At 37.7% G+C, this 12704-nt stretch overlaps 1 protein-coding gene across 3 annotated transcripts in view; it reads right to left on the bottom strand.

Annotated features, from left to right (window-relative positions):
• Positions 1 to 12704, bottom strand: part of LOC134535892 (protein mahjong) — an 88139-nt gene that overhangs the window by 48750 nt on the left and 26685 nt on the right. For all 3 annotated transcript variants that reach the window (XM_063375239.1, XM_063375241.1, XM_063375240.1), the window contains exons 10-15: positions 12533 to 12700; positions 9814 to 9947; positions 9051 to 9189; positions 4749 to 4958; positions 2985 to 3148; positions 888 to 1110 (exon numbers count right to left, since the gene is read on the bottom strand). In XM_063375239.1, coding sequence (XP_063231309.1) covers positions 888 to 1110; positions 2985 to 3148; positions 4749 to 4958; positions 9051 to 9189; positions 9814 to 9947; positions 12533 to 12700 — 1038 coding nt within the window. The remainder of the gene's footprint in view (positions 1 to 887; positions 1111 to 2984; positions 3149 to 4748; positions 4959 to 9050; positions 9190 to 9813; positions 9948 to 12532; positions 12701 to 12704) is intronic.

Below are 12704 nucleotides of genomic sequence, written 5' to 3'. Positions count from 1 at the left end.
AAAAAAAAAAAAAAGCAAGAATGTGAGAGACAGTTTTGCCAGTATGCGGTAACAGTATGTTAAAATAAATCTGCAGAAAAATTTCCCTAAATTTTCCACGAAATCAACAAAAATTATAAATTTCCCTGAAGAATTATTTTTTTAAAAAATTCACCTATTTGCCAAATTTCTGATAGTAAAAAAATAAAAAATAATGACAATCCAGTCTCTATCATCTCTGTAGCTGTATTAGTTGGAACTGAATCTTGCATACACTATTTTACAGTGAGTATGCCTATGCACTAAAACACCATTAAAAAATAAAAGTGTTCAAATCCTTTGTAAAGGCATACCAGAGTCAATTTCTACATACAAATTATTATAACTAGACATTTCCACGACTTTTCCAGGTTTTAAAGTAAATTCCCTGAATTTTTCCCTGACAAATTTCCACTTCCTGAAATTTTCCCTGACCAATTTTCAGCTTCCTGAATTTTTCCCTGACCAAATTCCACTTCCTGAATTTTTCCCTGACAAATTTTCACTTCCTGAATTTTTCCCTGACCAATTTTCACTTCCTGAATTTTTCCCTGACCAATTTCCATTTCCTGAATTTTTCCCTGACCAATTTCCACTTCCTGAAATTTTCCTGACCAATTTCCACTTCCTGAATTTTTCCCTGACCAATTTCCACTTCCTGAATTTTTCCCTGACCAATTTCCACTTCCTGAATTTTTCCCTGACCAATTTCCACTTCCTGAATTTTACCCTGACAAATTTCCACTTCCCGAATTTTTCCCTGACCAATTTCCACTTCCCGAATTTTTCCCTGACCAATTTCCACTTCCCGAATTCCCCCCCCCCCCCCCCCCGACCCTACGGGCAATGAGGCAGGGCTGACGGGTTACCCGCATGATGGGCGGGCAGACGCAGTTGGCGACGATGGCCAGGGCGGAGCGGCGCACGTCGCAGTCGGCCACGATCTCGCCCTCGGCCGCGCCCAGCACTATGTTCATGCCGACGGTGACGGTGCCGTCGGGCAGCTCGACACGCTCGCACAGCTGCACCTGCACCTGCGGCATGACGCTGCAGATGGCCAGCACGTCCAGCGCGCTGCGCGTCGTCTCCGCCCTGCGCACGCCACAGACACCTCCGTCGACCACTCGGGGACCACATCCCACACGTATACATCTAGCACCTGACAATCTGCATTAACACCCACGGACAACTCGGGGACCACATCCCACACGTACACATCTAGCACCTGACAATCTGCATTAACCCACGGACAACTCGGAGACCACATCCCACACGTACACATCTAGCACCTGACAATCTGCATTAACACCCACGGACAACTCAGGGACCACGTCCCACACGTACACAGTCGCGTAGCCAGGATCTGTGTATGGGCGGCGTTAAGAAGCATGGCCTCCCCTATGTCCGGGGGTCCTCCCCCAAGAATTTTTTTTTGATTTTAAGGTGTAAAATAGTGCTATTTTAGCAGTTTTCGGTACTTAAATTTAAACAATGTAATGGTAACAATTTTTATTAATTTTAATATGAAATTTGTTTGAGTGATGAATAAGAAATTAATTAAAGATTTGGTGTTAAAGGGGGGGTTTGAACCCTTAAAACCCCACCTGGCTACGCCCCTGCACGTAGACAATTAGCACCTAACATTTTTGCATTAATTCCTTCATACTTCCTTTCATTCATGCGCACTGCAAACAAATAAAAATAAAAAATAAAAAAAAAAACAACAGCCAGAATAAAGTACACTCTTAATAGACTAGGTTTCCTTTTCAACCTATTCCTGTAAAGATTTACTTTTCATCATCAGGTTTTAAGAAAATAACAAACTACAGTTCAGATTTTTTTTCTTTTTAATCGTAAAAATATTTGAAGAATCAAGACATATTTATAAATATGGCTAAATTGCTGAAGAATATACACTCACACATACATACATATTTGAAATTATTACATGGGGCCCCTTGCAGATCAAGTTAATTATAATTAGTGTTTTACATTACTATATGTTGTTTATCACACATATCGAAGTCCAATCAGAGTAATTTCAGTGCTCGCAGTTATTATGATAAAGAAACATCATGACGCCTTTGAACATGGCGTAGATGGCATGGCGGCTTAATCAGGTGAATCAATACAAGTTAGTAGACGGGAAGTCATCAGGAAAGGCATTTGAAACCCGGAGAACCACAGTATACAGAGTACGGATGACGGGGCACGGAGAACCCACGATTTTGGGGCTCAGCTCACCTCTGTTAGCTCCCCGGTACATGCATACTGCACGATTACCATCCCTAAATGCACCCGGGTCTGGACTGCTGCATGAACTTCAACTGCAGAGTCTAGCCCTAGCCCTACAAGACTGCATTGCCAGCGCCTGGGTGCGTGCAGTTTGCACCCGGCTCTGGGCTGCTACATGACCTCGGACCGCCCCCCATCACGAGGACAAGAGCTCCAGAATTGGATGGCAAGCATCAAAGAAAGCATGGGCGTCGCAAGGATATATTTTTTGGGGGGGGACTTCAATTGATTTAATTGTTGAGGACTATCCATCCCCTGAAAGAAGAAAAAAAAGCAGGGGGTCCGGGGGTCCTCCCGCGGGAAAATTTGGGGTTAGAAGGTGCAAAAAGGTGGTTTTTAGGCATTTTTCTTTCCTAAATATTCTAACTATAGTTGGTTGCAACATATGATTTATTTTTTCTAAAAAATATTTTCATAGAACAAATTTGTAAAAACACAGTTAACATATCTGTATTCGGTATCAGACCTGATTTTGATTTTACACGAAGATCAAATTGAAAAGTGATCAAATTACCACGATTGGACTAAATGCAACCATGCGCAACCTATGGGTTATATATATCACAGAAATCATATTTCTAATATAACTACGAAACTAAATATATTATTGAGGGGGGGGTTGCGACGCCCATGAGGAAAGCAATCTGAAATGCGCTGACAGCTCAGCTCACCTGCCGGAGTAGTTCCACTTGTAAGTGTGGGCGACTATCTGCAGCAGCAGCGTGATGCCGCCGTGCCTCACGAACTGGTCGACGGGCTCCCAGTGCGAGGTGAAGGGCATCAGCTCCAGCAGCGTCTGCATGTGTTCCAGCACCTCCTCCGGCGTGCTCTTCACCTGCGACGACAATACCGCTAGCTCGCTCGCTCGCACCCAGCTCTCAAGACTGTATTGGTTGGTTGTGATGAAACCAGAATAAAACCCACCCTGAAGCACGTCAATACAACACTACTAGGTGCACCCATCAGTAGAGACCCGGAAATTTCGCGGATTCTTCTGGCCTTCAGGATAGAATTCAAAGTTACAGGTGTGCTCGGCACATGTTTCACTTTCCCACTGGTTGATTTCTTAGCGAGAACATTTTTATCCTTGTTACTTGGCACAACCTGATTCGCCTACTTCTCTCCCAGCTGGGCGTGTTGGCTCACGGTCGTGGAGGGGCGTGTCCGAACAACTGCGTGCCAATCAAGAACACAGTGCGAGAGTGTGAAAGTTTGCATTCTAGCTTGCGACTAGATGAAGCCGCGAAATTTCCGGGTCTCTACCCATCAGTAACAAACATAATACGAAGATGTTTATACAACTAACTAACATAAAGAAGCTTCCACAACCAGCTCTCAATCTTATTTCAGGTCATAGAACTCGGCTAGACGCTTATTTTGTTCAAACATGTTATGATTTTAAAAATCAAATGCAATTATGTCCTTACTACTACTGGAATCAAGAGTCCCTCAGTTAACCTGTCACCTGCTATCTTCCTATGTACCCTCCACAAGAACAATTATTTTATTTATAGATTAATTACAAATTTTAATAAAAATAAACATGCAACGTAGTTAAACGTGAATTTAAGAATTTTCTTTCCAATACGTAAAGTCAAATTATTATTATATTAGTCTTTTAACATTATTGTATTCTTCAGATGTAACGCAGACAGCAAAATTAACCAAAGGAGTCGGGAGAATTCATTCTAATTGTGCCAGCAGTCCAGCAAATTTATTAATGCTAAATAAAACATCTAGGCTTCATGTGTGTTACACTATATGTTTTCAATTAATTTTTTTTGACGTGATGTCTCATAAATCGATGAACGCCGGCTGCACGCACGAAAGTGTCCCGTTGCGCACATTGTCCCATTACGATGTGTCCCATTACGCTCATTGTACGCTTGCGCCACATCTCTCTTCCACTCGATTGGAACAACCATCGATTTGACTTTTTCGAGGCACATTAAACTTGAAACACTCCCATTCGTTTCCTACTTTTCCTATCATCGTCATATCCTTAAAAGAATAACACAGATTGGAAGAATTTAAATAGCAAATATGTATAAAAGTTATAGTTAAAATAATCTCTTCGTTAAAGTAATAAACATATTTGAATTAAAGAGTGCAAATAAAAGTAAATTTATCAATTAAATTGTAGAAATCATTTCACTCCTTCTTTGTACCCATACAAAATAGTGATAATTCAATAAAAATTATTCAATTTTATTCATAAAAGTATGCAATCATTTCATCAATGTTTTGTTATGATGTCATGTTAAACTATCGTCCGTAAACCGACTTTACAGACAACCAATTTTTTTTTGTGAATAAATTTTTATTTGCTCTGTCTATCGGTGCTGAATGATAATAAAAAATTATTTTTTTGTAGTGTTCGATCAAACATAAAAATTATTCGATTCAAACGCCGGCGGACCCATTATGGGCGGCACCTTGACGGGGTGGGGGGCCGGCTCCAGGTGCTGGCCGCTGGTCTCCCGGAGCTGGCTGCGACGCAGCTGCCGCGCCCTGATGCACAGGTGGGCCTCGGCGTAGCGCTTCAGGGCCACGCACACGTGCCGCACCACCTGGCGGGCCGCCGACTCCTCGTCGTCGTTCAGCGCGCCGCTGTAGTCCGCCGTCAGGATCTGCTGCGTGCTCACCTGTCACACCCCCCGCACAGTCACCACACAGCTGCCTGGTGCCCGTCTAGTCGCTGGCGCTCCTCCGAGCGCAAGACTGCGGACTAGCACTCAGGTCTTCTCGTCCTGCATAGGCCAACTACGAGATCTGAGTGCTGATCCTAACTGTACCACATTTACCCCCGTATGGGTCACACATTTTATGGCACACAGGGGGCATGCCTAGTCGCTGGCGCTTCCAGCGCGGTACCTCCTCCGTGCAAGACTGTTGACTAGCACTCAGGTCTTCTCGTCTCGCATAGGCCAACTACGAGATCTGAGTGCTGATCGTAACTGTACCACATTTACCCCTGTGTGCTGATTCATAGTTTTAAAAACTGTGCTACGCTCATGCGAGCTTTTCACTTTGGGTTAAAAAATATATATATTATCATTGCACTGTGTGGTCGAACATTGTGTGCTAATAACTAACTCACGTTTGCTTTTAATAAACATAACTACACAAGTAAGTATAATTCGTTTCATCAAAATATCTCAGTTTGGAATCGGAATCAAAGAAATGTGCCATCATTAGAGGCACTGGAAAATCGTAAAAACGATATAGGCGCGAATAAAAGCGACAAAATGGATTACTGACGAATAAACGCTACAATCCCGTTATTAGAAGTAATTATTAAAATTTCAAGTAAAAAAATTTCCAGTAAATTTTAGGTTTACCTAATATTTTTAAATAAACCATTTCTTATTATTAACGGCCTAACCTCATACAATAAAGAACATTCTTTATTTTATGCATCTTCTTACCGTGTTTGAAGATTACCTAATAAACGGTGAAGATGGCGAGCCATGTAAACAATCAAAACAATCTATGAATCTTGTAAATAATACGAAACACAATTTAAATACGCATAGGCTCGCGCGGAAACTTTGGTAACTGCAAACATAACGTACGACCCAAACAAATGCAAACGATTAAAGAGAGACGTTTATTTACGTGCATGAATATTTTCACGGGAAAGAAAGAGAAAACATTGAAGCGGCTATGTTTGCCAACGTGTGCGTGCGTGCTTGATATTAACACAAGCAATCGAATTATTTACTGTTAAATGACAACAACTAAAATATAAAAATGCATTAATTTAAGTTTACAACACACGCAGCTTATATTTGGGAACTACAAAAAAAAATTACGAAAATCTACTTCAATCAAATTCGTTAGCACTTTAACGGAAAAAAAAGATGGCAGCAATGTAGCTATATGCTTTTGTCGCTCATTTGTTGAACGTACCTAGTGTTTTCCTAATTTCCTAACCCGAAAAACAAACGGTAATCTGTGAAACTAAAATATTGCGCTGCTATTCATAATAAAATTAAGGTTATTAACCAGTGTTGATGCTGAACGGTTTTTTAGCAAACATAATTTAATTGTCACAGATCGAAGAACCAGCATGACTGAAAAGACTGTTGAAACATGCTCAATGCTGTCTTTTAATTTTTGTTAGTGGCATATGTGTTTGGCAAAGTTACATTTTATTTAAAAACTCTTGTGAAAATATTTTTTTGATATTCGGCTTTGTGAAAGTGATTCTTGACACTTATGTTTGTTACTTGAACAACATTGACTGTTTTTTGCATTGATATTTTAACATCTCAGTTGCAAGTTTTTATTTTCAGTGTTAATTGAAGTAGGTACTTTACAAATGTGATATTTAAACTTTTATGTTACATGTTATTAAGGGGCAATTTTATATTATATGGACAGCTATACCATCGTGAATTGTGTATATAGAAAATATGTAATAATCGAATAATGAATAATAGAATCACGTAAGAATTTTTTAGTCTATTAAAATTAAAGCTATATAAATGCTACGAACAGCCATTATAAACGCTATTTTCCAGTGCCTCTAGCCATACAAATGTCATCATATGTGGCCTTTTCAGTATAATTTGTCTATATTGGTAATTAATTAATTTAAAAAAAAATTACTACTTATTTCAAAATGTAAAATCAACACGAAAGCAACTACAGCAAAACCCCTTATTTGCACTTTTCATGGGGACAAAGTAAAAAAGTGTAAAAAGTGGGAAAGTGTAAATAAAGGGAAAAGTATAAAAAGGAGTACAGTTTACCTTATTTAGAATTTTTTTCCTTTTCTTTGAAAGCACATACTATAATGCAGGTACAAACACACTAACAACAAATTTTACTTTAGTATTTAATCAATTATTAATTTACCACATTTGACAAAAATAAAAAAAGTATGAAAGCCAAAATGTTTTTCTGATTACTTCCTAACAAAAAAAAACTCAAATGTTCTTCTGCTTGCTTTTTTGGCTGTTCAAGGAGATTATTTGCCTCTCCAAATTATAAATACAGTTGCAACCAGCAGGGTTTATAACAAATACGGGCTACATACACATTGCTCACAGTAAAAAATTTAAAAAAAAAAAAAAAAAAGCCTCAAATTGATGAAAATTTGCCGTCAATAGCGCGACGTACGCAGAGAAAGGTCATTGTACTCGGTCAGCTGCTGTAACGACGCGGCGGCGCACGCGCACGCTATGCTCCGCCCAGACTCATGACCTGCCATCAGCAGCCAGCCAATAGATGCGAGCTTAGCGGAAAAAAATATAAGCTCCACCTCCCGTGTACCAGTTTTGTCCAGTTCTAATATCAGTTTATTGGTATACGCACCAGTTTTCTCGCTGCCGTGACATGTTCAAGTTTACGTTTATCATGATGTCTTGATACCAATAATTAATTATTTACGATCCCCAGAAATAAATGGTTAGTTTAAAAAATATGCGTCAACTGTACAATACTTCCGAAATTATAAAAGACGTATAAAACAGTTACCAAGACTCCGCTCATTTTATCTTGTGAAGTTTATGTCTCGTACCAGTATTTCGGCTAAGTTGTGACATAAATACAGTATCAGAACTTACAAGCAGCCATGTTTGTACATTCGTGAGTTTACGTTTTTCCCTCGTGCATTTTAGATTGTCTCCTGCTATAATTACTCGTACTTTTACACACCTAGGCTTAAATTATTACATGTTTAGAAATAAAAGCAACTTTTCATTTTGCGATTTAAAATGTTCATTGCCGACTATAAACGTTACGTTTTTCACGATGTTTTTAGGCCTACTAGCTCCACGGTATTTTCTGGTTGTTTATGGTTGTTACGTGACGTAAATAGCGGGATGGATTAGATTTTTGAGACGTAATTCGTGGGAAAGTATAGTATTGGACTATATGGGAACTAAACGGGACCTGAAGAATATAGTGCAAATAACGGGAAAACGTAAATAACGGTAATATAATAATTTATTTAAGATAAAAATGGGTCCATATTCATAGCATATGAGGAACCATCCCTGCATTTATCTGCAGTGTTTTCAAAAAAACAACAGAAAACCAATACCAGGATGGGCAGAACAGGGTTCTCTAGAATGTGAGTCCAGAGTCCCACAATTTATGTACAGTTAAACCTCATTAATAAAAACCCTGTTATTACAAAAGTGGTAGTTATTTGTTTAATATTATGTAATACAAAGTTGCTTTTGTTCCAAAGTTAACAATACATGTAGTAAAGAATGGTTAATACAAATGTCCCAGAATAAAGTAAAGAAATATTGTGAAGTTTCAAATAAAATAAACCTGATGCCATTGCTTTGATCATTGTAGGTTGGGGGAAAAAGCTTGGAAATGTTATTCTTTAAAATTGATGGCAGTTTGTCTCCTTGTAGGTAATAATCTAGAACTTTTGCTTTATTGTTCTGTCTCAAATCCTTAAGTGTGATACAGAAGAAAATATTTTTTTGAGCCACAGGTAGAAGCCATCCAAAAAAGGTACTTTACAACCCATAAAAAAAAGTATGCTTCGTGTGGTAAGAAATTGTGAACAAGTTTTACCAAACTTTATTTTAATTTGATTTGAAAATTATATAAAAATTGTGATTAAATATTGTAATACTTTGGTTAATACAAATCTCATTATTGCACAGTGACAAAATTATGGTCCCTTCAGATTTGTATTATTGAGGTTTGACTGCATTACCAACATTCCACCCCGACTCCGTGTTAAGAGTGTTGCGTGCGTCACGTACCGTGTTATAAAGCTTCCGCAGTCCATCTTGTGCATCAAACTCATGCAAGATGGCCCGGAACTGGAAGGACAGTCCAAAAAACATTGTCGCGTGACATCGGCCAGACGCATGGGAGCACTCCAGCAGCCACAGCGCGTACCTGAGGAACGGAAATACACGTACATATCAGCTGTAACAAAGAAACTTACAATACACACTGCTTATTTCAGCAGCACACTAGGAAGAAGCAATGTAAAAATTTAGATTAAGGACACTGTAAAACATCCCACTGGGTCGAGCTGATTTGATTCTTTGATATCACCTTTACTTCCATTAACCTTTTAATAATATCTTTAATTTGAAAACATATTGCCAACACACAAATAGTTTCCAGTTAATATATGATCAGTATTTCAAGCACATTGCAATTTATTTCAATGTCGGGTAAACAGGTCCCTTAAGTATTAATTTATTTTCCCAGACCAAGAGGGCTTCTGATTCTTAAACTTGCAATGTCTATCCCTGTCATTCTTGAGTTGCAATATTTTAATTTTTAACAAAAAACCAAACACATGAGTGCATGGATGCCACACATGTTAAAAGTGAAACTGTGCAGGTATGCAATAAGTATGCAAGTGAGCAAGTATACAAGTGATCGTTTAACTTTTCGTTGCCCTCTGATCATTACACTTTTGTTATGCTCTGAAGATGTCATCACCTTGACTTAATCTACTGGATGTAAAGATGTTTCACTTTAATAAGGACATAAAAAATTATAATTCACCTCACTAGATCAGATATAATGTTGTGGGGCAGTTGGCAAACTCTCTCCATGGCATCTTCGCAATACGCCAGGTAGTACAAACAAATGGAAACGCCCGTTGCTGCAACACTTGGCCGAGGGACGCTCAGTAGTGTCTGAAACATTTCAATAACCACTTTACAGCCAACAGTACTGCACAACAGATGTTGCTCTGACACAAAAAGTACTTGTTCAAAACATTTCATACTTGAATAGAGTCTGAAAACTGATATCACAAACACTATTTTAAAACAATTAATATTCTTTATTGTTTGATTGGAAATCTTATGGAAAGAGAAAAGTGAGATTTAAGTAGGTGAAATTGTTTCAATCCAATATCTTTCCCACGTGAATTTCATTATTATTCTACATGCCAACTCATTCATTACTAACACCAAAAAGTTCGCAATACCACATCTAGCTACATTGAAACTCTGTAAAATATTTTTGAAGGTACCCTCCAATTTAAACTTTACACGAGAAAAAATTTTTAACAGTGAAAAAAATATGTTCCATATGTTAACAGTAAAACAGGACATACGTTCATCTGCTTAAGTGATATTGTGCTTGCAAACTAGTACAATGTTATAACTGTATGATGTTAATTAAGCTATTAGCACCTTTATACAGTAAAATACAGGCCAATATTAATGCAGTATGTACTCTATAATTAGGGCCCCACTTTCATGGTGAATAAAATTAACAGATTTCGTCATAAAAATATCTTGATTTCGTCATAAAAATATCTTGATTTAGTCATAAAAATAGTCTCATTTCGTCATAAAAAAAACTGCTCTCTAAAATCATGGAGAAAAATGTAAAAATACAAAACATAAAAATATAAACCATACTACAATCATAATCCTTAAATTATACTAGTGATTGTGAGTTCCATAAAAGTAATTTTAACACTATCAGAGTTTAAAAATCATTAAAAGAATAGGCCTATGTACATGAATAAAAAAAACATGTGTTTCCAGAACTGACAATTCAGTCTCCTAAAGTATTTGGAATTTCTTTTCTCCGCCGGGTTTAATGAAACGAGGAAGTGAAAGAGCATATAATAAAAGTATATTTGGATTTTTAACATTTTTTTTCGCAAATACCGCTAAACAACATATTTACCACCTTCACTTTCAAATTCGAGTGCACGATCGAAAACTGTCAATACTTCACGCATTTTGAGCATACAAGGCTTACATTTACACAAAATCTCTTTCATACGAAAACATCACGATCTATGTAAACAATAACATAGACACATTTGCATTTGTTCTTATTCTCCTAGTGAATGGCCGGTAGCCTACAACTCACGTAGTTTCGGTTCCCTACCACGTTCATGCAAATTCGAATTTCTCTCAAAAACTGAAATTAAAATATCGAAGGGTTAGGTTAGGTTAGGTCAGTCACAACATGCTTGTTTTCATTGGAAACTTCTTATTTAGCGGCTGAAGTGGCGTTAATACCAAAACGCAAGACTTCGGAAATCTTCGGAAATTCTTGCAGGGAACCGAAACTACGGGAGTTGTAGGCTTCCCTGACATGGCCGTAGTAGTAATCTGTGCAGCCAGAGATTAACTCACACGTTTTACAAAACGTTTTTCGCAGGCGGTAATTTCATTTTAAGATCGATTCTCATTATTAAATAAACCGTAAATGGGACAGAGTCGTATGGAAATGTTAAACTGATGAAATACAGGAAGAAAACTATGATTTTAAGCGTAAACGTGATAGCGAAGTATACAACTTGATTCTTGAATCAATACTTTCGAACTCAAAACGTCTCGCAAAAGTCATATTTATACAGTTGCTACCAAAGCCATTATGTTTGTTTTGATACATGTACGAAGACGAAAAGTGGTTAATAAAGTAGTCTTTAAGTGGGAAATTTGTGTTTAGGAATCTGTACTGATTTAAAAATGTTGTCTATATTGTTATTAATTTAATTGACCTTTCCAGTCAAAAAATCATGTACAAGTAAGCAGATTTCGTGTCAATTTCGCAAAAAGGGTTTTTTGTGTGGAATTTCGTGTTTTAATTAAAATTGCTAACATTTCACGTTATTTCGCTTTATTTCGCGGTTCGCGAAAATTTCAGTGCCCTATCTATAATACAACTAAATATGTACCTACAACCATTGAAAACGATTAAGACTAAGAACAAGTTACATTTTTTAAACAACAATAATTCTGCCTTACTCACATATCACTGTCATGTATATGATGCTTAGGCTGTAGTACTACTATGTTAACCTTATAACATTACAACAATAACAAATGCTACACAGAGTTTTAAATTATCTACAGGACTTAGAAAAAATATATTTTTCAAAAGCCAAAAAGCTAGCCTTGCGTAAATTTGGAGAAGTTTGAAAATTGTATCAGTTTGTTAAGGATTTTTTTTTTGTACTTTCTTGCCAAATCAATTTAACAGTTTTCTTTCATCATCAGCAGTAAACTCTAAAATTTTAGGTTCCGTATCCATCGTCACACAAGTTACATCTTACCATCAATGAACAAACGCGCATGGTATTTTCGGCAGGACACCGGACAAACGACAATAGGATAAGGAGCTTTCTCACAAGCACTCTAAGCAGTTCATCCAAGAAAATTACATGCAGTATTGCCAGATCTCTACCGAAAGTAAATGGAAACAAGCTAATTTAACATGCATGAGAAATAAAACTATTTAAGTTGCTTACCGATAATCCCTTCATGTTGATGAACTCTATGGAAAATTTCTTGTGGCAAAGAAGGGCAGCGAGGTACTTCAGAGCCTCGAATGCCAGCCTGGAATCCTTTGATTCACGGAGATTGGTGTACCTCAGGATCAGCTCCAACGCATTGTGTTCAAACACGTGGCTGAGGAACTGC

This window comes from Bacillus rossius, chromosome 10 (assembly GCF_032445375.1).
Source record: "Bacillus rossius redtenbacheri isolate Brsri chromosome 10, Brsri_v3, whole genome shotgun sequence".
Lineage (NCBI taxonomy): Eukaryota > Metazoa > Arthropoda > Insecta > Phasmatodea > Bacillidae > Bacillus > Bacillus rossius.
This window is presented reverse-complemented; position numbering and strand designations above follow the sequence as displayed.